Source organism: Pygocentrus nattereri, chromosome 5, assembly GCF_015220715.1.
Source record: "Pygocentrus nattereri isolate fPygNat1 chromosome 5, fPygNat1.pri, whole genome shotgun sequence".
NCBI classification, from domain to species: Eukaryota; Metazoa; Chordata; class Actinopteri; order Characiformes; family Serrasalmidae; genus Pygocentrus; species Pygocentrus nattereri.
In genome coordinates, this window is record NC_051215.1 from 44454995 (window position 1) to 44479657 (window position 24663).

General features: G+C 39.0%; 2 protein-coding genes across 5 annotated transcripts in view; one reads left to right on the forward strand and one right to left on the reverse strand.

Moving 5' to 3' along the window:
- The window catches only part of LOC108413000 (regulator of microtubule dynamics protein 2), a 46982-nt gene extending 44185 nt beyond the window's left edge, over positions 1 to 2797 (reverse strand). The window contains exon 1 of one of the 4 annotated variants that reach the window (XM_037538681.1): positions 2729 to 2797. Coding sequence is in view for 1 of the 4 variants with exons in the window: in XM_017685287.2 (XP_017540776.1) it covers positions 1298 to 1338 (41 nt within the window). In the remaining 3 variants the exon portion in view is untranslated. Of the gene's footprint in view, positions 1 to 1297; positions 1470 to 2728 lie in introns of those variants that run through there. The other 3 variants (XM_037538680.1, XM_017685287.2, XM_037538682.1) reach the window with 3 other exon arrangements.
- A 9497-nt stretch (positions 2798 to 12294) lies between these two features.
- Positions 12295 to 23906, forward strand: LOC119263501. The gene is made up of 4 exons (XM_037538669.1): positions 12295 to 12304; positions 16455 to 16507; positions 16596 to 16943; positions 19857 to 23906. The coding sequence occupies exons 1-4, from the start codon at positions 12295 to 12297 to the stop codon at positions 23100 to 23102; spliced, it is 3657 nt and encodes a 1218-aa protein (XP_037394566.1). The 3' UTR covers positions 23103 to 23906.
- Positions 23907 to 24663: the final 757 nt, after the last annotated feature.

A 24663-nucleotide genomic window follows, 5' to 3' on the forward strand; every position in this document is an offset into this window, starting at 1 on the left:
TAACATGCACCAGTCACAGTGAATTAAAAAACATTATTTTGAAAAACTACCTCCTACAAAACAAGCCTCACCTCAAGTCCAGAATTAGAGTTTTATATTGCACACCACATCACCCCCAAACCATTTCTAAAGCCAGTACTCCTCTTGGCACAAGTTCTAACACAGTGTCCATATTATACCCCCTCATATTTATAACCTGTTCATAGTACTTATACCCCTCATATTTATAACCTGTACATTCTTGTTTATAACCTGTATAACCTCCTTCATGTTCATACCCCCTCATATTTTTTTTAACCTGTATATACTATAATTACTGTACATTGTAAGATATATATTTATATTGCTGCTAAGCACTTCTGGATGGATGCAAACTGCATTTCGTTGCTTTGTACCTGTGACATACGCAATGACAATAAAGTTGAATTCTATTCGAATTCTATTCTATATGTCCATGTAGCATTCATCTTAAGGGACTACAGTTAACTGTACCACTGTAACATTAACCGTAACACACAAGGTGATCTGATCTACGGACACAGCAGATTATAAGACAATAAACAGAGACTTTAGAGTTTACAACAGAGCTGGTCAATATGATAATGTTCATCATAATCATGGTACATCACAAAACGCTTTTCTGACCGTGTCTCGTCAGTACTTAAACACTTCCCAACGTTTCTTTAAAATGTGGGCATGATTGGCTTTGTTGAATTAGGTTTACTGCAACACACACGTGTAAAATGTTGTACAAGTAACTAGAGTCATAATTTCTGACATCAGCTTCAAAATTTACTACATATTGTCAAATGTCACACTGCATTTTGTCATATCGCCCACCTCTCTTCAGAAATGTTTTGGGGGGGAAAAAAAAAAAAAAAGCTTATCTTCAGAAGATGTGCTTAAATTGGTAGTTTTCAAGGGTCTGGAAATTCGTGCTTTACCAGACCTCCAGACCTACAATCCTGCCTGGCTTTTCCCTCCTAATCACCGTTTGGTGTGCGAGTCTAAAGTGAGTCTTAACCTACGTGCGGAGGAAAGATTAATCCAGATTATCCACAGACCAGCCAGACAGGCAGCACTAGGTAGTACCAGACTAAGTAGCTGGGTATTTAAAGAACACACCTTCTTACGGTTCATACAGACATATTAAGCCAATTTGTTCGCAAAGAGCATGTTGTGTTTTGAAACTTCACACTAAAATAACCGAGGAACATTTAACTAAATGTTTAGTTGCTACAGCACAGCTACACTCAGGGCTACAGCTACAACTAGCTAAGCTAACTACCAAACTGACCTTAGGACGGTCGTAGCGTGATTGCTACGAAATTGCAACATAGCGAATATACAATACAGTCGGCCTTAAACGCAAAGAAGGATAAAAAGAGCTGAAAGTCCCAGGCTGAACCTTACTGCTCACACGAGGAACCTCTCCAGCGACTGACAGGCTGACAGCAACGAGCGCAACTTCAACAACAGTCCGTACTACGCGCTGCCTTCCTCGTACGCAGTAAAGGTTCCGGCTTCTTATAGCAGGCTAATGAAAACATGCAGAATACGCATGATATCACGATATCACGATATCACACAATACGGACAGTACCGGACAGTATGGTCTCCAGATAACACTCACTCAGACTTAGACCCATGTTAAAGCTAATGTCTCACTTTCAGTTTTGTTAAAGCTGTTCTATTACCTTGAAAATCTAAGAACTTTTTAGAACACGTTATAAAACTCCTACCCACCGTTCAAATGGCTCTGGTTTCTTATAAAGAAGCACTTGGCTATTCTAAAGTTAGTCTGACCCCCTTGCCTCTGTACGAGTTGTCAATCATATAAGACAAAAAATAGCTTTTTATTAGAAACAGGAAATGTTACACGCCTTATATTATAATATATATTATATATAATATATTATTTAATATATTGTATTGGAATATTGTAAATTGCAATCACTGCTCATTTTACTCATTTTACACTCAACTTAAGAATTGTTGTCTGACAAAACTGAACATTTTAGAACAGGCAGACAGACAGACAGAGAGACAGACAGACAGACAGACAGATAGATAGATAGATAGATAGATAGATAGATAGATAGATACATACATAGATAGATACAAGATAGACAGAAAGTGTCATTTAGCTCCTTTGTCCCACTTTATCTGATGTCTCACTTGATTTCAGCTAATGTGCCTTTTGAATAACGGCTGAAAGTGAAATTCATTATAAATTGTGTTGTATGGAACTGATAATGCAAACTCACAATAGGAACTGCAGCATTTGAGCCCCTATATCCATGAAAAATAAGCTGGTTGAAACTGAAGCTCTGTATATAGTCACAAAGACAGTTAACTATGAGAGTTGAATCTCATCAGTTAAACATTCAAGCATAACTGCTAAAGCAAAAAGGCAAAGTTCATTATTGTCACTCATTAACTGGTGCCTGAGTCACACTATCGTGACTGAAACACTTACAGAAACAGCAATAATCAAATTAAATTTTGTAAACGTGGCTATAAATTGAAAGAACAACAGTTTATAAAGCTGAAATTTCCCTTTTTTGTGTTATAGATACAGTTGTATGTTTTCAATCCATTCTCATGATGTCAAATGTCGTACAACTCATGCAAAGAAATGTACGATAAAATTACAATGTATACACATAGTTTATAGAAGTGTAAGTCAACACTTTGAATACAACAGTAGAACAGTTTGAAAACTTACTTAAAAGGAGCAGATGATTGTGAGGTCTTTTGTAGCTCTTCACTCTCTTCTGAGCTAACCAGTGTGCTGGGCTGCAGTCCACAAGCACATGTATAATCTGATCAACCTTGAACCGTGCTGTCATTTCAGGCCAGGCTGCTCTGACTGGCTGATGTTTTTTCAGGCCCCGGGTGACATCTGCTTGAGTTTATATTTCTGTAGGAATTGAAAGGGAAATTTAGCCTCCACTGATTTTTACATTTTTGTTCTACATAATTAAATGATCATTTAGTCATTTAGAGTGGTTCAATGAGGAATTCTCAGTTCTAGAGAAACTAACAGAGTCAGAATTGTTCACAATGGTGGTGATAGGAACCAGATCTGATGAGTTTAATGCCTCTAAAAGCTCCCTTGCAGAAATGTATGACTTTCTATGAGGGAGTGTTGCAAAGTTACCTGAAAGTTGCATGAAACGTCTGACACATTGTTTCATGATACAACCCCATTTCCAACAAAGTTAGGAAATCTTTTAAAGCCTTTGTTTCATTGTAACTATACAAAGATAACATATCACAACAACATATTCCAAAAAAGTTGGAATGGGGGCAACAGAAGGCAGGTAAAGTTGTGTACTGCTGAAAAAACATATGGTGTTTAACTGGCAACAGGTCGGTAACATAACTGAATATAAAAAAATAGCATCCCAAAGAGGCTGAATCTTTCAGAAGTAAAGATGAAAAGAAAAAATGAAAGTTAAAACTCTAAAAAGCAAAGAAGAAACCATATATAAACAGGATCCAGGAATGCCACCATCTTCTCTGGGTGTGAGTTTGTTTAAAATGGATTGAAGGGAAGTGGAAAAGTGTCCTGTGGTCACTTTTGGGAAAAATCATGGACACTGTGTCCTCCGGGCTATCTGCTGCCGTCCAGATGACGTCTTTTTCAGGAAAGGCCTTGATTATTTCAGGAAGACAATGTCAAACCACATTCTGTATGTATTACAGCAGCACGGCTCCATATTAAAAGAGTCCGGATGCTAAACTGGCCTGCCTGCAGTCCAGACCTGTCACCACTGAAAACCTTTGGCGCATTATGAAATTAAAAATATGACAAAGGAGACCCTGAACTGTTGAGCAGTAGAAATCCTATATCAAGCAAGAATGGGAAAACATTTCACTTTCAAAACTAGAGCAATTGGGCTCCTCTTTTCCCAAATGCTTACAGAGTGCCGTTAAAAGAACAGTTGATGAAACAGTGGTAAACATGTCCCCATCCTCATGAAAGTTTTTGGAATGTGTTGTTGGCATTGAATTTAAAATTGGTGTATATTTTTCAAATAACAATACAATTTCTCAGTTTCAACATTTGATATGTTGTCTTTGTAGTATTTTCCTGTAAAAATGGTTTACATGATTTGCAAATCATTGCATTACATTTTTATTTACATTCTGCACAGCATCCCAACTTTTTTGGAAATGGGGTTGTAGATTTTTTATGAAGCTTTTGGCGTAAAATGTATTTTAATCAATTTATTTGAACCCATTCATGGTAAAGGGATATATGCAGGGCATTGTAAGACAGACACACCCATAAAGAAAACATCGTTTTAAATTTTATCAGATTTATGACTGTTTTCTCATCATCAACATTATATATAAAAGCTCAGAAGGCAGATGTATGTTCTCTGGTAGTTTTACATGTGATTAGACTGTGTTGTAGACATTGTGATCCCTGGTTCCCATCAACTCCAATGTAAAGAACTCTGAGACTATAAATTTCTCTACGATTAACTACAACCCCAATTCCAATGAAGTTGGGACGTTGTGTAAAATATAAATAAAAACAGAAGACGATGATTTGCAAAACCTTTTCAACCTATATTCAATTGAATACACTACAAAGACAAGATATTTAATGTTCAAACGGATAAACTTTATTGTTTTTTGCAAATATTCACTCATTTTGAATTTGATGGCTGCAAAACTACCTGAGTGACTCTGTTTACATCAAAGTGGATGAATTATTCAGAAATTTTGACTTTAACATGAGAAGAGTGTGAATAGTGTTTGATAAAAATACTTCAGATAATCTTATATGTCATCAAGGTGCTCTGTGAGGTAAGTATTATGATTGTTAGTTGATGGTGTGGAGGAGGAGCAATTTGGGGCTAAGAAGTAGACTAAAAGATATGCCAGTGAACACATAGGTGAAGTCTGATATGTTTATATATTCTACTGGATATTACTAAATGTGCCTGCTTATTTGTTGAGATGGATAAATATTGTCCTGTAGATAATAATTAAAGTGAAACAATAAAAATGGAAAAGGTTGAAAAAGGCAGCTGTATGTTATCTTATAAAAAATCTTATTTATTTATTTTTTTTCTTTTAAAAGAAATTGTTCTTTAACTGTATCCGGCCAGTACATGAAAGACAAGAATGTGATGTTTTTCTAAAAAAAAAATCCACTGCTGTACAAAATATCCAGACTATTCAGACAGTGAGTAAAACAGTCAACAGAACATGTGATAAAATTAAGCAAAACCTTTGTTATTGCATACATTTGAGTTGGTAAGTTATTTCTTGTTCCTTCCAAAAAAAAACTCACTTACTAAACTGGTGATGTCTGATTACTATTAGTATTACCACAGTAATGTCTTCAGTCTTCAGAATGGTCTTAGAGTCGTGTGCAAAGTTTGTGCAATCCTGGTCAACTAACAAGTTAATTTTATAAGTGAAAATAAATTGACACATCCTCTACAGAGAGCAACTTCTGCAGGTTTTAACGCACAATTACTGTTTATTTGTTCAATTGAATATTTTGGGAAAAAATCAACGCAAAACTTTTTTTAAAAGTTAAAAATTTTAACTCATCAAATAAACAGAAACAACACGCTGAAATTTGTAGACATTTCCATGTTTAAGTCTGCAGAGGATGTGTTCACTTAATCACAACCTTCTCCACAGAAACAACAAAGAAGAAAGAAAAAACAGCAGAGAAAGACACTCATCACACCGTTATCATCTGTCTGTCACAACACGCACTGAGAGCCGTTATCACTGCAACCATCTACCCACCGCACTTGCATTTACCCCACACCACAGAGCAGCCTCCCTATCTGTTTGCTTTTCAAAGAACCCATTACTACATCAATAACTCAATGTGATGACTTTGGCAGATAGAGGTAGATGCAGAATGTTAAAGAGGTGCTCTCACCAAAGTGAAACCTAAAAGCATTAGGAGTTGTAAACTTTTATACAAAGCTGTGAGACCAACACTGTTACACTGTGTATCAAAAACATCTGTTCTATATATCTATTTATACACAGTTTGACACATTGTAAAAAAAAAACACTTGGTCACATGGTCATATTTCACGTTTATTTTTTTCCACAGTATGTTAAATTTAACAAATAAACAGTAATTGAGCATTAAAATCTCAGAAATGTGCTGTTGTAATTCATGTACATTTTGAAGCATCCAGGTTTTTGCATATGACTATACTGTACTGTGCAGAAGTGAAGACATCTAAAAAAATGTTTTAAAACGTATTCAGATGTTAGCTATTTGCAACAATTATGTCACAGTCTCTTTAAACCAAAGGCATTACCAGAGATAGTCATGATATATATTATATATATATAAATATTAAATACAAAATCATAATTTATAGGATGCTTCCCGTTGGGAGGTGTTTGTACCAACCCCTAAATTTCAACCATTAAAACTTATTTTCACATTTACATCCGATGCTGAAAGATTTAGATTTACCATAAGTTTATTAAAAAAATGCTGCTATGTTTTCACGTCACTATTGAAAAATAGTTTTAGTCCATAGATGGAGCCTTATTTAAGCTTCACCCCTGTATTTTAGAGCAGGAAGTGAGGCTGCATCCCTGTCCCTCGTGGCTACATGGTGAGCAATTAGACAACGTTGTTTGAAGCAAATGTTTTCCAAAGACTGAAAATCAGCATGTAACATAAAGAACTGTCACTACTGAAACTGAAAGTTTCTGCAATTAAGTAATATGGTGTTTTAATAATATATTATTAATTATGATGTAATATTTATTTATTAACCCTAACCCTAACCCTACCTTTTAGTCACTACTAAAATGGTTATTATTGATATTGATATTGTATTAGTAGTCACAAAATGGAATGTTCAATCATTTCTTTTAATCAAGTAAACATAATTAAGTATAAAGTCACTCAAAACATTCTAGCCTAAAGTGTTAGTTTAAAAATCCTTTGCACAGTTTTTTAACAAACAAAATTTACTGCCTTGACAATTTTTCTCAAACAATTTTCTTGGCTTTTGCACAACGCTTTAGCTGACAGTATTCCAAAAACAGAAAAATAGACTTATGCAATAGCAGCTATTTATGGAAAGAACAGTGTATTGAAAAGCTCAAAGTGAGCCTGCATGTTATGGAGGTGCAGGCTGGGGACAGCATGACCCACATGGTGGTGGGGGGAGCTCTCACAGGCGCTGCTACGACTGCTACGTGCAGTTTCTTCGAAGTCCTTCTCTCCTGCAGAACACCGCATTGTTCCAAGCCCACATGCAGGATTGTCTTTTCTTGGAAATACATTGCACACATACACACACAGAGTGTGTGTGTGTGGGGGGGGTGGTGGTGGTGGAGCGAGACTCTGTACTATTGGTGCTTGCCCACCGTTCTTGGTCTAACTCAACAGTCGACAGAAGAGATGAGGCGATAACAGTCATGCATCCAGCTGTGGCTTGGCTCTGTTCAGGTCAAAGCTTGCAGATTACACACCATCCTAAAGGCAAATATATTATCCAAAGCCCACAGCTGCTCTCGGCCTTACGCTTCAGCACAATACATACACACATTACCATGACTCACCACATTCAGACACACCAGAGCTGAAACAGTCGAAATTCGAAGTGAAGAGGTGGGTAAAATCATCCGTGGCTATCAGCACATCAGGAAAAGACCACAGAGCTTGGGGCATGAATAGCAACTATCGATAGAATGATTATGACCTTACATAAAATACACCTGTTCTTTATTTAGATATCGAAACTAGTATCACGTATTCAGTACTTACAATGCATTCCAAGTTGTTTCATCAAACAAAATACAGTAAAGAAAAACTGGTTCTATATAGATTTATTTTGATCAATTGACTTGAGCGTTAGGGAAAATGTAAGGCTACATCTAAAGTATTTGGAGTGGACTCAAACTACACTGTAGGTTTACCCAGGTTGAAGATGAAAAGCTTTAACTAACCCCTTTGACATCTACGTTCCATTGTTCTGGAATAGTCTATAGCTTCCGTTGTGGCCTAGGTTCAGGAGAGCATAAGAAAGAATCAAAAACTAAAAAAATGTGTATATGATGTATTGTAACATTAACACGGTTTGCACTATAACTGTCTCAGCTCACACCTGGCTGTTGAGATAATATCATAAAAAACCCATAAAAAGGAACCATAATCATGCTTTTAGGATGTTTTGCTGCATGATTTGCTGGTAGCTGTCAGTCCACAATAACTGCCTCTGATTTAATTTTTTCTAGGTGGAAACTTTATTTAAATCTTTTTGATGGGCTTCCATTGTCCATTTATGTTGCAGTTAAGCCAGTGGGAATTTATGCATGACAGCATGCGAGCAGTATGAGTGTATTTGATGATGCTCAGCAATGTGATGTAAAGGGCCTTAACCAGCAGCAGTGGTTACACTACCACTATCTTACCTATCTTTTGTTATTTGTGCACACAGTGCTTAGATGGTGTCATGGTTATTGTCTTTGGTAAATGGTGTGAATTTATTGTCTTGGGTGAAAGGTGTGAATTTATAAGTATGGATTTTCTTAGTAAAATAAGTTAAATCATCTGTATAGAGAGCAAAGCATAGAAAATATAAATTCAATAACAAACAAACAGAAATTTTGCACAATCATAAAACCAATTATGCATAAACACACACACACACACACACACACACTATATATATATATATATATATATATGTGTGTGTGTGTGTGGTTTTGGACAATAAATAAGATGGCTATATTTGTGTTGTAGACATTGCGACCCCTGGTTCCCATCACCGCCACTGTAAAGAAATCTAGGTCTGTAACTTTCTCTACTATTAACCATTTTTACAACACAAAGAAGGAATTATGCAAAAACAAAATGGTGTGAAATTAAGATTTAAGAACCTCTATTTACATTTGCTAGACGACTTCAAAATACAGAATATGACAGTTAGGATTAAGATATAATATAGAGATGCATAGAGGTGGAACAAAGAAGAGATAATGATAAATAAAAAAAAAACATAATGGAAAGGTTAAAGGAGGAGAATGTTTAGACAGTCTAATGCTTTTATCTGTGAAGCATAGTGTCGGTACATTTACTAGAGAGCGTCTCTAGCATTGTGGAATAACGCTTAACTGTGCTGCAAGGTGAGGACACAAAATTCATTGCTATCCATCTGGAACTTTCTTAAAGCCAAAACACAGAAACCTTTGGTATGACCAAGCCAGTCATCCAATTTATATCCATTACAGTGTGTGCAGTTTACTGCAAAAACAGACCTAAACTTAAAAATCCTTCAGTGCAAACAAGAGTCAGAACCAAAGACTGCAGAGAAAAGTAATATCAGAAATGTGATACATAGTGTGTAAGGCATATGTGGCCAAACGTTCTTTTGATATTACCATTACATTCTAAAACTACATGATTAGGACAATTTTTATATGGACAGTACTAAAATGGATATCTGTGTTATATCTAGTTAACCCCTTAAATGACCAGAGACCACAAGTTTAATTATACACATCTATTAACCTAAGAACCGCTCAGTCAGTTTGCATTGAAGTCTCTGTTGTGACTGAATAATAAGTCTTAGTATGTAATAAGCCTGGGATTTTAAGGGGTTCATTAGTTAAGTATTCCACTAAACTGCTATAGATATTATTTTTTTCTGAAGATATTTCTGAGGAGATTAGATCTAAAATAATCCATTTGCCCAAGGAGTTAAAAACAATCAGAGAATTAGAGAAAATATAGAGGACATTTCTAGAGGACTAACAACCAAACAGGAAATGATAGAACCCCAAAATTGTCACTATCAGATAACTTATAGCTTTCATCTTTGAGAGATGAGCCCACAAACTGTGAAAAAATCCACAGGTGTTTCTGGCTATCCTTATATTGTGAGAAGACAAACTAATGCTATGAGTATGAAAGGATGTGTAGCTGTCAAGAAGCTGCTACTAAGAAAAGCAAATAGACAAAAGAAAAAAAAATGTTATAAATAACAAAGAAGTTGCTGACCACCCCAGAGTCCAGACCTCAGATTCACCGAATGTGTTTGGGATTACCTGGATCATGCAAAGCAGAAAATGCAATCAACGTCTACAACTGATCTTTGAAGGTGCGGAAATAGAAATTCCTGATTTGTGGTGAAAAACTGAAAAGAAAGGAAGCAGTAATAAAGGCACAAGAGTTGACACATTAAATATCAACAATTTTAATAATGTATTTAGTTGCTGAGGCTTCTGTTTTATTTTATGTTAAAGACACGTTTCTGCTTTTATGTTTGTCCTTGTACTTCTTCTTCTTTCGGCTGCTCCCTTTAGGGGTCGCCACAGCGGATCATCTGCCTCCATCTTGCCCTATCCATTGCCTCCTCTACTTTTACACCAACCATCTCCATGCCCACCTTCACTACATCCATAAACCTTCTCTGAGGTCTACCTCTTCTCCTTCTACCCGGCAGCTCCATCTCCAACATTCTTTGACCAATATATCCACTATTCCTCCTCAACACATGTCCAAACCATCTCAACCTGGCCTCTCTGGCTTTATCTCCAAACTGCTCCACCTTCACTGTCCCTCTGATCTGCTCATTTCTAATCTTATGTTTGTCCTTGTACTTAAAGGCTATTAACTGGAAATTCAAATAAACGATGGATGGTCTCTGACTTTTGCACAGTTTTATTCTAAAATGCTGTGTTCATTTGCAACACTTGGATAAAAAAGAGTAACAGTAGATGTATAATGCACTTTGTCAAACATGCATTTTGGTTTCTCTAATAAATGTGATTTTAATCAAAATTCAACACTGAAATTTCTGACTGTATACAGGTATAGATCAGGGGTTTCCAGTCTTATCCACAAGCAGCTGATGTGGCTGCAGGTTTCCAAGCATGGCGCAACACTTTTGAATTCACTTGTTTAAGAAGTTAGTCTCAGTCTCAGAGACAACGAACAACTGACCAGATTTGCTCCTGCCTTGTTGGAATGAAAACCAGGAGCCACACCAGCCCCTTTGCAGGTAAGTTTGTGCACCCCTGGTATAGATCTAATACACACCACAAGCTGCACTGTGAACTACCAAGAATGATGGAATTGTTTTAAACACACAAGATTTATGCTTAAAAATGTTGCTAAATTACTTTTACTTTAATCATTTACTTTAAATGTAAAAAATAAAATTTAGATGTAAAAAAACCCTTTAGATGTGAACAAAATGATTCAGAGTGGTTCTGTGTGAAATGTGCCTTTATAGTGAAATTTACTGAGTCAAAATTGTTCACCATTGTAGTTTTTGGAATCTGTATGTCTACACTACAAATCTCACCATTTGATCTGCTATCCAAAAAGACCAGTGAACGTCCACGCATCTTATACGGTTTTATATGCCATACTGTTGATGGTAAAATAGTGCTAAATAATAATAACAATAGTGGCTTCAGTCTTTTCTGCCTTGTTTGCTCTCTCTTCTTCAAGCAGCTGCTATTCTGGTTCATCATATTATCAAAGTACTCCACACACTTTGTCATTTTCCAAAATTGGTAAGAAAACTGTTAAAAACAAATGTTGACAAATCTGCTAGCTGTAGCTATGGGCTTCAGTAACTACAGGAGCATGTTACCTCATGTTGACAAGGCAGTTTAAACAGGAAACACAGTAATCCTGGAGTAACAGTTTATATGAAAAATACATTTTAGTACAGTAACAGTAATGTATCGAGCAATGCATTTATAACCATTTTGTGCAATAACTTAATGAGATGTAGCTTTTAGAGCCATTAAATGCTTCAGACGTCTGGTTAGACCTATAATGGTGCACACTTCTGACTAAAATTCTCTAGAAACTACTCTGATTTTGTTTACATCTAAACCATTAAATGATTAAGTAATATTACAAAATCGGTGAAGTTTCCACTTAAGACTCTGAGAGTTTCTCTTTCGTTCTTTCCTTTTTTTTTACATCTATAAACAAAGATGATAACGTGCTTTTTTTTTACTGAGTTCACAGCTGACCAGTTACTGTCATCTGAAGATTCACACTCATCACTATCACTATAACATATACTTATAACTTAAACAAGAAAATAGAGAATGAGCACTATTCGTATCATCTGATTTGTAAAATAATAATCAGAGTGTAGTGAGAATAAGGAGTTGATTGCATGTATGTGCAAGCTTTTAAAAGTCCTGCCTTCTCAGGGTAGGAATTCTGCCACGTGACTAACACGAACCAAGGTCTGTGATAAAGCATTTGACATTAATCTCTGTGGGACTGTGAGCCTTGTAGGCGACATGAACTCAGGTAATGGGAGTGAAGACAGATACACCATCATAATCTGATGTGTGATACGTTTACTGTTCTTATAAGACCCTCTGCCCCAAAAGTCATCTGTGCTGGACAGGTCTTAAATTAGCACAAAGCAGAGGCAACACCGCCCCCCTAGATAATTGTGGTTAAGTACAGAATTGCACTGCAATTTTCAGACGCAAACAGCTCCAGGTTTGTCCATGCTATTTTAGTGTATTCCAAACAAACTATGAAAGCTGTCTATTTATTCTTGTTTAATATACTGTGTAAATAGATTTTCACATTACTGGCACTCACTTTTTCACTTTACCATCTACAGAATATTTAAATGCAGTGAAGCAGGTACAAGAAAAAGCGTATGATGCATTAGTTGTATTTGTAAGGATATGTCAGCATATGATATTCTTTAAAAATAACAGATTATTACCTATTGTGTCCAAAAGTACTTTTTATTTTTTTATTAGTTTATATATATATATATATATATATATATATATATATATATATATATATATATGTATTTTATATATTATATATATATATATATATTAAAATGTTCTGATCTATTCAAACCAAGGCATAAAGACAGTAACAAAATCATAATTAATAGGGTACTTTCTGTTGGGAGGTGGCTGCCCCAAACCCTAACCCTGATACTTGTGGAAATGACACTTATATTTTGTTTTGCTTTTTTGATCCTTTTGATTTCTTTTAATGTGAAGTTTTAGATATATCATGATTAAAACAAAAAAATAAATTAAAAATGCTGCCATGTTTTCATGTCTCTACCAAAAGTTTTAGTCCCTAGGCGGAGTCTTATTTTAGCCACACCCCTGTATTTTAGAGCAGTGTTTTGAAGTAAATGTGTCCCAAAGCGTGAAAATCAATGTGTAACATTAAAAATTGTCGCTACTGAAACACATGTTCTCAGCATTTTTTTGGTGTGTGTGTTTAAACAAAATATACTACATGGACAAAAGTATTGAGACATTAATTATTGAATTCAAGTGTTTCATTCAGTCCCATTGCCACAGGTGTATAAAATCAAGCACTTAGCCATGCAGTCTGCATTTACAGACATTTGTGAAAGAATGGGTCGTTCTAAAGAGCTCATTGAATTTGAGTGTGGTACTCTAATAGGATGCCACCGTTGCAACAAGACAGTTTACGAAATTGGTTCCCTCCCAGATATTCCATGATCAACTTTTAGTGGTATTATTGAAAAGGAAGGAACCATAGCAACTCGGGCACAAAGTGTCAGACCACATAAAATTACAGAGCGGGGTCACCTAGAGCTGAGGAGCATGGTGCACAGTGGCAAACACACTACTGACTAAATAACTGCAGAGTTCCAAACCAAACATCAGCACTAAACCTGTGTGCCGTGTAAGCCTTACATCACCAAGCGCAATGGAGTTGTGGAGCAATTGCATGGAGGAATTCAGCAATTCCATGGAGTGATGTACAGCATGCCACCACTGGACTTTGGAGCAGTAGGTACAACACCAATTCCAATGAAGTTGGGTAGAACATAAATAAAAACAGAATACGATGATTTGCAAATCCATTTCAACCTATATTCAATTGAATACACTTGATTGAATACTCAACAGTCCGGGGTCTCTGTTGTCGTATTTTGCGCTTCATAATGCGCCACACATTTTCAATGGGAGACAAGTCTGGACTGCAGACAGGCCAGTCTAGTACCTGCACTCTTTTACTACAAAGCCATGCTGTTGTAACACGTGCAGAATGTGGCTTGGCATTGTCTTGCTGAAATAAGCAGGGATGTTCCTGAAAAAGACGTTGCTTGGATGGCAGCAGATGTTGCTCCAAAACCTGTATGTACCTTTCAGCAGTAATGGTGCCTTCACAGATGTGTAAGTTACCCCTGCCATGGGCACTAACACACCCCCACTTAACTTTAACTTGCACTTGTAGATGGAGCAACGAACTCTGTTCACTGACAGTGGTTTTCTGAAGTGTTCCTGAGCCCATGTGGGAATATCCGCTACAGAATGATGTGGGTTTTTAATGCAGTGCCGCTTGAGGGATCGAAGGTCACGGGCATTCAGTGTTGATTTTCTGCCTTGCCGCTTACTTGCAGAGATTTCTCCAGATTTTCTGAATCTTTTGATGATATTATGGACTGTAGATGATGAAATCCCTAAATTCCTTGCAGTTGTACGTTGAGAAACGTTGTTCTTAAACTGTTGGACTAGTTGCTCACGCAGGTGTTCACAAAGTGGTGAACCTCCCCCCATCCTTGCTTGTGAACGATTGAGCCTTTCAGGGATGCTGCCTTTATACCCAATCGTGACACTGACCTGTTTCCAATTAACCTGTTCACCTGTGGAATGTTCCAAATAGGTGTTTTTTGAACATTCCTCAACTTTCCCAGTCTTTTGTTGCCCCTGTCCCAACTTCTTAGAAATGTGTTGCAGGCATCAAATTCAAAATGAGCAAGTATTTCCAAAAAACAATAAAGTTTATCCATTTGAACATTAAATAGGTTGAACATTAAATATAGGTTGAAAAGGATTTGCAAATTATCGTATTCTGTTTTTATTTATGTTTTACACAACGTCCCAACTTCACTGGAATTGGGGTTGTATTATATGGAGTGACACATCACGCTTCTCTATCAGGCAGTCCGATGGCCCTTTAGTTCCAGTGAAAGGAACTCTTAATGCTTCAGCATAGATTTGACATTTTGAACAACGGTTTCCAACTTTGTGGGTACAGTTTGGGGAAGGCTCTTTCTGTTCCAGCAAGACTGAGCCCCAGTGCACATAGCATAAAAGTATGGTTGGGTGAGTTTGGTTTGGAAGACCTTTACTGGCCCAGACAGAGCCCTGACCTCAACCCCACTGAACACCTTTAAGATGAACTAAAATGGAGACTGTGAGTCCGGCTCTATTTTGTCCAACATCAGCGGCTGATCTCACAAATGCTTTTCTGGATGAAAGAGCAAAAATTCTCACAGATACACTCCAAAATCATGTAGAAAGCTTCACAGAAGAGTGGAAGCTGTTATAGCTGAAAAGGACCAACTTTATATCAATGCCTATGGATTTAGAATGGGATGTCTTAAAAGCTTGTGTAGATGTAATATGTAGGTGTCCCAATACTTTTGTCTATACAGTGTATCATGATTTTATGTGTGTACAACTGTTTAAAGCTTTGTTTGTTAGTCATGTAATGGCTAGCCTTTTTGAGCTATGCTCAAAATGAGCTGAAACTGTTACCACCAAAACCTTCACTACCAAGGTTTTGGAAGCATTACTATTTCACCGTGAGTGACAAATTAGAATGTTCAGTCATAAAATAACGAAACATAATTAAGGTAAAGGATCGCAAAGGGATTTTAATTCAAGTCCAAAATATCTTTTTAACACTGACCTTGCAACGAGTCAGAAGAACACATCTAAAAATGGATCAATACAACAGATATTTTTGTAAGAAAAACGCAAATGCCCTCGCCATGACCCTGTTCGCAGTAACCTAGTGCCCTAATGATGACACAACACACTCTAGGTTTCCATTGGCAGAGAGCCAAGAAAGCAAGGAGCTGATTGTCTCTCTCTCCGGCCTGCATGCTGGGTCAAAGTTGTGACTGTACGTGCCAGACTGCAGTGGCCATGCATTCCAGCAGCAGCAGATAAACATCAGGCTGAGAGAATCGGCACTTGCTGAGCGTCTACGTACCTGCAGATCTGCATCCCTGTAGCTGACGCTCGCAATACAGCAATATGTTACTGTGACAATGCCAGAAGTTTATGAGATTATCATATTTGATTTCTGATTGTTTTTTTTTATGTTGCATAAATTAATGATGAAATCCGTACTGCAATTCGTAGTTCTGCTGTTAGACCTTATTGAAATATTAAGTTTAATTTGTTTATTAATTTGTGGAGAGACGTCATTTCCTGTCTGGGTAACGTGCGCGGGAAATTGTGAGTGGAAACTAAGCGAAAGAGGAAAGAGACGAGAGAAAGAGACAAGGAAAAGATGAGAGATGACTGTCTACTACTGGCTAAATAGGCGCACACGGTAACTATTGTAAATATTGAAAATTGTGTACCTTTGTAGAAGAAATGTTTCTGAAAATGATGTATATGCAATGTGTTTTTGTTGTTGTCAGTTTTCACGGTGTTCCGTAACTTGGTGAAGAAAATAAAATGGTTGTGGACATCAGTAAGAGGCGTGAATCTTATTACCAGAGTAGATACAGTGAAAACGTGTCCTAATCCATCCACGAGGCTTCAGAGTGCAACTTCGCTAGCATTCAGCGACAGGCTACGGCGAACGGCGGCATCGTTGCTACGCATCCGGCGCAAGCTACAGGCTACGGCGAACGGCGGCATCGTTGCTACGCATCCAGCGGCAAGCTACTGGCTACGGCGAACGGCGGCATCGTTGCTACGCATCCGGCGCAAGCTACAGGCTACGGCGAACGGCGGCATCGTTGCTACGCATCCAGCGGCAAGCTACAGGCTACGGCGAACGGCGGCATCGTTGCTACGCATCCGGCGCAAGCTACAGGCTACGGCGAACGGCGGCATCGTTGCTACGCATCCGGCGCAAGCTACAGGCACACTCTGTGGAGCAGTTTCAGGCTACAAGTCCTCAGGTTAGACTGTGCAATTATTATGCCTCAGGAGTTTGATGGATAAAACATAAGCTAACGTTTGATCATAGTAACCAAGAAATTAAAGGGATTAAAAAAAAAAAGAAAAAAAAAAAGAATGCTCTGTCAATAACTGTTATTGTTCGTTGTTTGATGAGAAGACTGGTTAATATTTATTGGATTACAATAAGCTGGGAAAGTTAAGCTCAGGTGCTACTCAAGTATCAAGGGTGTCATTTTGGTTACTTGGTCACTTACTGCTAACTATAGCCTTTATATCCTTGTAACTTACTTACCTTGCTTTCTACATATGGTAACTCTTAAAGGTTCAAAATGTCTCAAAATAGTGATAAACAGTCTGGTGTCATGTCGCAAGGGCAAGAAGCAGGGAGGCTAGATGAGGGAAAATTAAGAAAATCCTCTCGTGAAAGACGAATAACACCTAAAATGCAAGAACTGAAAGAGCAAGAGTTAATTCAAAAGGAGAAGAAGTTTAAAGCAACATATGAGAAATGGAAAATGTACGTAAGAGGAGTTCGTACAAGGTTGAAACAAGAGTGCTCTGAAGGCGACATGTATGATATGATGGATGAGGCTGAGAAGCTTAACCTTGAGCTAAAGGAGCTGTATGATAGCATCCGACTCCAAAACGCACCAAGTCAGGAAATTCGGAGAAAAGTGGACGCATGCTCTGCTGTGACCTCAGACTTACTGCAATTGATGAGAGTGCGCCTCTCTGAAGAAGGAGTTGAGTTTGATGCTGAGGCAGAAAGATCAAGATTATGCATGCTACTCGATAATGAATATGCTAGGTCTACATATGGATCCGCAGTCTCTAGAGTTAATGCACGCAGCTGCAACCATTCCGACCGTCTCTCAGAATCACTTAGCATTTCAGCTAAGAGGGCAGAAACAGCTGCTCTGTTGGCTGCTAAGAGAGCCGAAATTGATATGGAAGCTGCCATTGAAGCTCAACGTCAGCAGTTGACAAAACTTGAAAATCAGAGAGACATTGACGTCATTCAGGCAAGGCTAAATGTTTATATTGAAGAAGAGTCAAAAGAAAGGGATGGATCATGCAGTCTTATATGCAGCAAAGTCAACGATATAAACCCATGCTCTCACCCCATCCTAGATCAAGAACGACAAACTGTAAAGAATGAGACATCCCTAGTCCAAGCACTACAAGAGTCCTTATCTCTCACTCGCCTTCCAACCCCAGAACCTACTTTATTCTCAGGTGATCCTCTGAAGTTCACAGAATGGAGCACAAGCTTTAAAGCTCTCATAGAGAGACGATGCTCCAACCCTGCAGATAGGCTGTTCTACCTGCAAAGGTACATTGCAGGGGAGGCAAAATCCTTTCTTGAGGGCAGCTTCTACAGAAAAGACGAAGAAGCCTATCAACAAGCATGGAAAAGACTGAATGCTAGATATGGTCATTCCTTTATAGTGCAACGGGCCTTCAGAGAGAAGCTAAACATGTGGCCAAAGATTGGTGGTAAAGAGTATATCAAGCTGAGAGAATTCAGTGATTTCCTCCAAACATGTAGTAATGCCATGTCTCACATAAAGGGTTTGCAGGTTCTGAATGACTGCGAGGAGAACCAGAAAATGCTGGTCAAGCTTCCTGAATGGGTGACATCCAGGTGGAACCGCTATGTCACAAAGCAGCTGGATGAAGGCCAGGACTATCCAAGTTTTAATGAGTTTGCTTCTTTCATTGCAAAGGAGGCACGTATTGCATGTAATCCAGTGTCATCCTTACATGCGTTAAGGCACTCCGCAGAGACACCACTAAGAGAGATGAAGCGCTCAAAAGCAAACACATTTGCCACAAATGTAAAGACCCCAGTTTCATCAAGCTCCACATCCAAACCAGACCTTGATGAAATCCGGTTGAGAGACACTGGCGAAAGGCCAAAGAAATGGAGCACATCATTACAAAACTCATACATAGGCAAGTGTATTTGTTGTGGAGAAAATCACTCAATACATAAATGCAAAAGGCTAACAGAAATGTCTATAGAAGGAAAGAAAAAATGCATACATGAGAACAAGTTGTGTTTTGCATGTCTGAGAAAAGGTCACAATTCTAAAGACTGTAGAAACAGAGCCATGTGTGGCATATGTAGAAAGAGTCACCCAACTCCATTACATGAGGATCGTTTCTCAGCAGAATCAAAGCAAAATGCAGTTGAAGAAAGTACATCCTCATTATCATGCTGTGTGAATGGAGGAGAAGGTGGGAGCACATCTATGATTGTGCCAGTATGGATTTCAGCACCTAATGCTCCTGAAACCCTAGCATATGCCCTACTGGACACACAAAGCAGCCACACATTTGTTGATCAAGAGGTGTGCGAAAAACTTCAGGTAGCATTGGAACCTGTAAGATTGAAGCTCTCCACCATGATGGGGAAAGATGCAATTGTGAAGAGTCAAAGAGTATGTGATCTTAAAGTCAGAGGTCTCACCTCAGACATTTCCATCAGCTTACCTCCAGCCTACACGAGAGACTTCATTCCTCTTGACTGCGCCCATATTCCCACTTGTCAAACAGCCAACAAGTGGAAACACCTTGCCAGCATAGCCCAAGAGATACCCCCATTAATGGACTGTGGTGTTGGATTATTGATTGGTTATGATTGCTCTAGAGCATTAATTCCAAGAAATGTTATCACTGGGGGTGACTATGAACCTTACGCCATTAAAACTGACCTCGGCTGGAGCATTGTGGGAGGCACACCACAGCATGTGAGTCGTAAAGATCTGACTGGTCTTTGTCATCGGGTATCTGTCAGAGAGCTACCACCTATAACACCATCTTCTGTCATTAAGGCTCTTGAGTCCGATTTTGCAGACACAAAATCATCAGATAAAAGCATATCTCAGGAAGATATTTGCTTCCTGCAGGTCTTAAAGGAAGGAATCCGGCAAAACGAGCATGGTCACCTTGAGATGCCTCTTCCATTTAAAGTACGTCCACACCTTCCAGACAATAAGAAGCTGGCTTTGGCTCGACTGAAGCACCTTAAAAGGAAGCTGGACAGAGACCCCAAGTTCAAAAATGATTATGCGAGGTTTATGGAAGGTGTCTTTAAGGATGATGAGGCAGAGAAAGTAGACACCCAATCAGAGCCTGGGAAAATATGGTATATCCCACATCAAGGGGTTTACCACCCCAGGAAACCAGACAAGATCCGGGTGGTTTTCGACTGCTCTGCTAAGTACGAAGGTACTTCATTAAACGATTATCTGTTAACAGGACCCGACCTTACAAATGGTCTCACAGCTGTACTATGCCGTTTCCGTAAGCATCCCATTGCAGTCATGTGCGATGTTGAAAAAATGTTCCATAGATTCCATGTCAGCGAGGAAGATAGAGACTATTTGCGGTTTCTCTGGTGGGAAAATGGTGACACAAACTCAGAACCCACAGAATACCGCATGAAGGTGCACCTGTTTGGAGCGTCATCTTCCCCTGGCTGCGCCAATTATGGCATGAAACACCTTGCTAGTCAAAATGAGAAAATGTGCCCTTCTGCAGCTAGCTTCATCAGCAAGCATTTCTATGTTGATGATGGCCTCATAAGCGTGAAATCGGTTGGTGAGGCAATAGAGTTAGTGAAGGAAGCCCAATCTGTGTGTGCTAAAGGAAAATTGCACCTTCACAAATTCCTTTCCAATAACCGAGAGGTACTACATTCCATCAACCTAGCAGAACATGCTGTGGAGGTAAAAAATGTTGATCTCAACCATGATGACTTACCTGTGCAAAGAGTACTAGGTATAAGATGGAACACTGAAAGCGACAGTTTTTCCTTCAAGGTGATACTTGATGAGAAACCGGCAACACGACGAGGGATTCTCTCTATTGTGGCCTCTTTATACGACCCTTTGGGGTTTCTGGCTCCTTTCATCCTTGAAGGAAAAAGAGTGCTGCAGGAGATGTGTCAGAGAGGAACGGGGTGGGATGAACCACTACCCAAGGATTTGAAGTCAAGGTGGGAGATTTGGATGAAGGATTTGGAAAATCTTGAGAAGATTGAAATACCACGATGCTTCATACCAGTTGGCTTTGGTGAAGTCCAGAGAGCTGAATTGCATCATTTTTCTGATGCAAGCAGTCAAGGTTATGGCCAGTGCTCGTACATCAGGTTGGTGAGCGAAGAGAAGGTGCACTGCTCCTTGGTCATGGGCAAAGCTAGAGTCGCTCCAACTAAACTAGTCACCATACCAAGGTTGGAGTTAACTGCGGCAGTAACCTCAGCAGCCGTGAGCAACATGTTGAGGGAGGAGTTAGAGTTCAAGATCGATGAGGAATATTATTGGACAGATTCTCAAGTAGTACTCGGCTATATCAATAATGAAGCACGAAGGTTTCATGTCTTTGTCGCGAACCGAGTCCAGAGAATTCGAGAAACCACTGACACAAGACAATGGCACTACATTGACACAGAAGAAAACCCAGCCGACCACGCCTCCAGAGGCCTCAAGGTGGCTGATCTGATCAACTCAAATTGGTTTCCTGGTCCAAAGTTCTTGTGGGAAAGAGAAATAGCCAAAAATCAGGTTACCTCGGAGCTGCTGGTAGGAGATCCGGAGGTGAGGGTTACACAGGTGCTGAAAACTGAGGCTACAAGGCAATTTGACATTCAAAACCACCTGTCACGGTTCTCAAAATGGACCACAGCGGTCAATGTCATTGCTCGTATCCAGCGGTTGGCTAAGAGGATCAAGACCACAGAACCTTTAAATGTGGAAGAGAGAAGGCAGGCTGTGCTGATTATTATCAAGCTTGCTCAACAAGATGCCTTCCGAGAAGAGTTGAACATACTCAACCAGAAATCAGGAAAGCTGCCTCATAACCACCAACTCTATCAGCTCGATCCGTTCCTTCACGATGGTATAATGAGAGTGGGAGGAAGACTGAGAAAGTCATCTGAGCCTCTTGAGTTGAGACACCCAGTAATCCTTCCCAAAAATAGCACTGTCACAAACCTCATCATTGCATATCATCATAACAAAGTACAACACCAAGGCAGAGGACAAACTCTCAATGAGCTAAGAGCCAACGGTTACTGGGTAGTTGGTGGAAGTAAAGCTGTAGCCCAATACATCAGGCAGTGTGTACGGTGCAGGAGGGTGCGTGCACCATTGGAGGAACAACGGATGGCAGATTTACCAAGTGACCGTGTTGATCCTGCACCACCGTTCACGTACTGTGGCATGGACTGCTTTGGTCCCTTCCACACCAAGCAAGGTCGTAAAGAACAAAAACGGTATGGCCTCCTCTTTACGTGTCTTTGTTCCAGGGCTGTTCACATAGAGATGCTGGAGGATATGACGACCGATGCATTTATCAATGCCTTACGGTGCTTTATCGCTATCCGTGGAACCGTTAGACACATTAGATCTGATCAGGGCACTAACTTCATAGGAGCAAAAAATGAAATGGCAAAGGCTCTGAGAGAACTCAGTAAGGAGAGAGTGGCTGCGTACTTGGCAGATAATCAGTGCGACTTCCAGATGAATACACCACACTCAAGCCACACTGGAGGTGTCTGGGAGCGCCAAATTAGGACAGTGAGAAGTGTACTGAGCACAGTCCTTGCTGACAGTGCTGGAAGGTTGGACGATACATCCTTAAGGACGTTCTTCTACGAAGCTATGTCCATTGTAAATAACCGTCCACTCACTGTCGATAACATCAGCGATCCCACCAGTCTGGAGCCACTCACGCCAAATCATTTGATTACGATGAAATCTTCTGTTCCTCTTTCCCCACCAGGGAGGTTCATCAGGGAGGATCTGTATGCCAAAAAACGGTGGAGAAGGGTCCAATACCTGTCTGAACAATTTTGGCACAGATGGAGGAAAGAATATCTGTCAAACATTGCTCTACGTCAGCAATGGCATGCGCCAAGGCGTAACGTGGCTGTGGGCGATATTGTGATCCTCAAAGAGGAGGATGTCCCTCGCAACGAATGGAAACTTGCTAAGGTGGTTGAAGCACTTGAGGATGATGATGGACTGGTGCGAAAAGTGACAGTGCAGATTGGAGAACGAAAGTTAGAAAAAAAAGGTGAACGCCTTAACCAGCCATCCATTGTTCAAAGGCCCATTCAGAAGTTAGTGGTTTTAGTGAAGAGTAGCTAAAGGGGAGGGAAACATTGGTCATTCATTAAATGTCTCCTTTATAAAGTTAAAAGTGGTTATTATACTGCGGTTCACCCTTAATTGGTTATTCCTTGTATGTTGAGATGTAAATTCTGTTGTTATTCGGCGTTGCTGAATTTATTAGTGTGTAAAATCATATGGTTAATTTTCAAATATTAGTGTTACAGTAAACAACAGAACTGTGCTTGGAAATTATCATTGATTATTTAATGAAGAGTGTAAGTGTATTCACATCTCCATTTGTGTTAATCAAGGCTAATTTGGTGGGAGTGTAGCTGACGCTCGCAATACAGCAATATGTTACTGTGACAATGCCAGAAGTTTATGAGATTATCATATTTGATTTCTGATTGTTTTTTTTTATGTTGCATAAATTAATGATGAAATCCGTACTGCAATTCGTAGTTCTGCTGTTAGACCTTATTGAAATATTAAGTTTAATTTGTTTATTAATTTGTGGAGAGACGTCATTTCCTGTCTGGGTAACGTGCGCGGGAAATTGTGAGTGGAAACTAAGCGAAAGAGGAAAGAGACGAGAGAAAGAGACAAGGAAAAGATGAGAGATGACTGTCTACTACTGGCTAAATAGGCGCACACGGTAACTATTGTAAATATTGAAAATTGTGTACCTTTGTAGAAGAAATGTTTCTGAAAATGATGTATATGCAATGTGTTTTTGTTGTTGTCAGTTTTCACGGTGTTCCGTAACTTGGTGAAGAAAATAAAATGGTTGTGGACATCAGTAAGAGGCGTGAATCTTATTACCAGAGTAGATACAATCCCCTAAAGCTCTACTTTACTGAAGATGCTCAGCCAGGGAATCTGCCTCTATCTCTCCAACATGTTCATCCACACGCATGAAAACCTCTTACAATGCCACAAAGAAAGAGAGAGGTCACCATGGTGTGTGCATGCACATCTGCGTACGTGCATGTACACACACATACACACATACAAGCTTCTGTATGATGATGATAATGTCCATATCATTTGAATCTATGCGTTTCAGTGCCATAGCAGTGACACCTTCTTCCCTGAAGGCCTCATTGAAATCATACTGTAAATCACCTAAAAGAAACACAGTGCTTTAGAGCAGGTTTTCATTCATGTCCTTCTGAATGTCCTTCTTGCTTTCTAAGAATCTGAAAACATTAACCTTAGATACCGAGCTATGAAAATGGATTCGTCCTGATTTTCTCTGTAACTGCATGTTTGTCACAGTGAATTCAACATTAAACAAACATTATATTCAAACATAAAACAAATTATTCTTTAACTTATTTATTGCGTAAAGTTATCCAGCATGCACATTCCTCCTGTGAAAATGTAATTGCACCCTCACTCAAGCAACAAATGTGTTTTTCACTCCGCCAAGACTTTGCCCAAGTGACATTCATGCAGGAGCAATAAGGCAGAAAACCCTGCTAATCAAAAGGAACATTAATGCCAAAAAGCACCTCAACAGTCCCATAGCATTTTGGGGAAGTGTTCTAAGAACAGATCAGTCCAAAGTGTACCTTATTGGCCAGCACAGGTCTTG

Excerpts from the sequence above, each read along its gene's own strand:
- LOC119263501 (XM_037538669.1), top strand. Across the intron at positions 16,508-16,595 it reads TAAAATGGTTGTGGACATCA|CATTCAGCGACAGGCTACGG; the intron begins GTAAGAGGCGTG and ends CAACTTCGCTAG. Across the intron at positions 16,944-19,856 it reads TTCAGGCTACAAGTCCTCAG|GTCTTAAAGGAAGGAATCCG; the intron begins GTTAGACTGTGC and ends TGCTTCCTGCAG.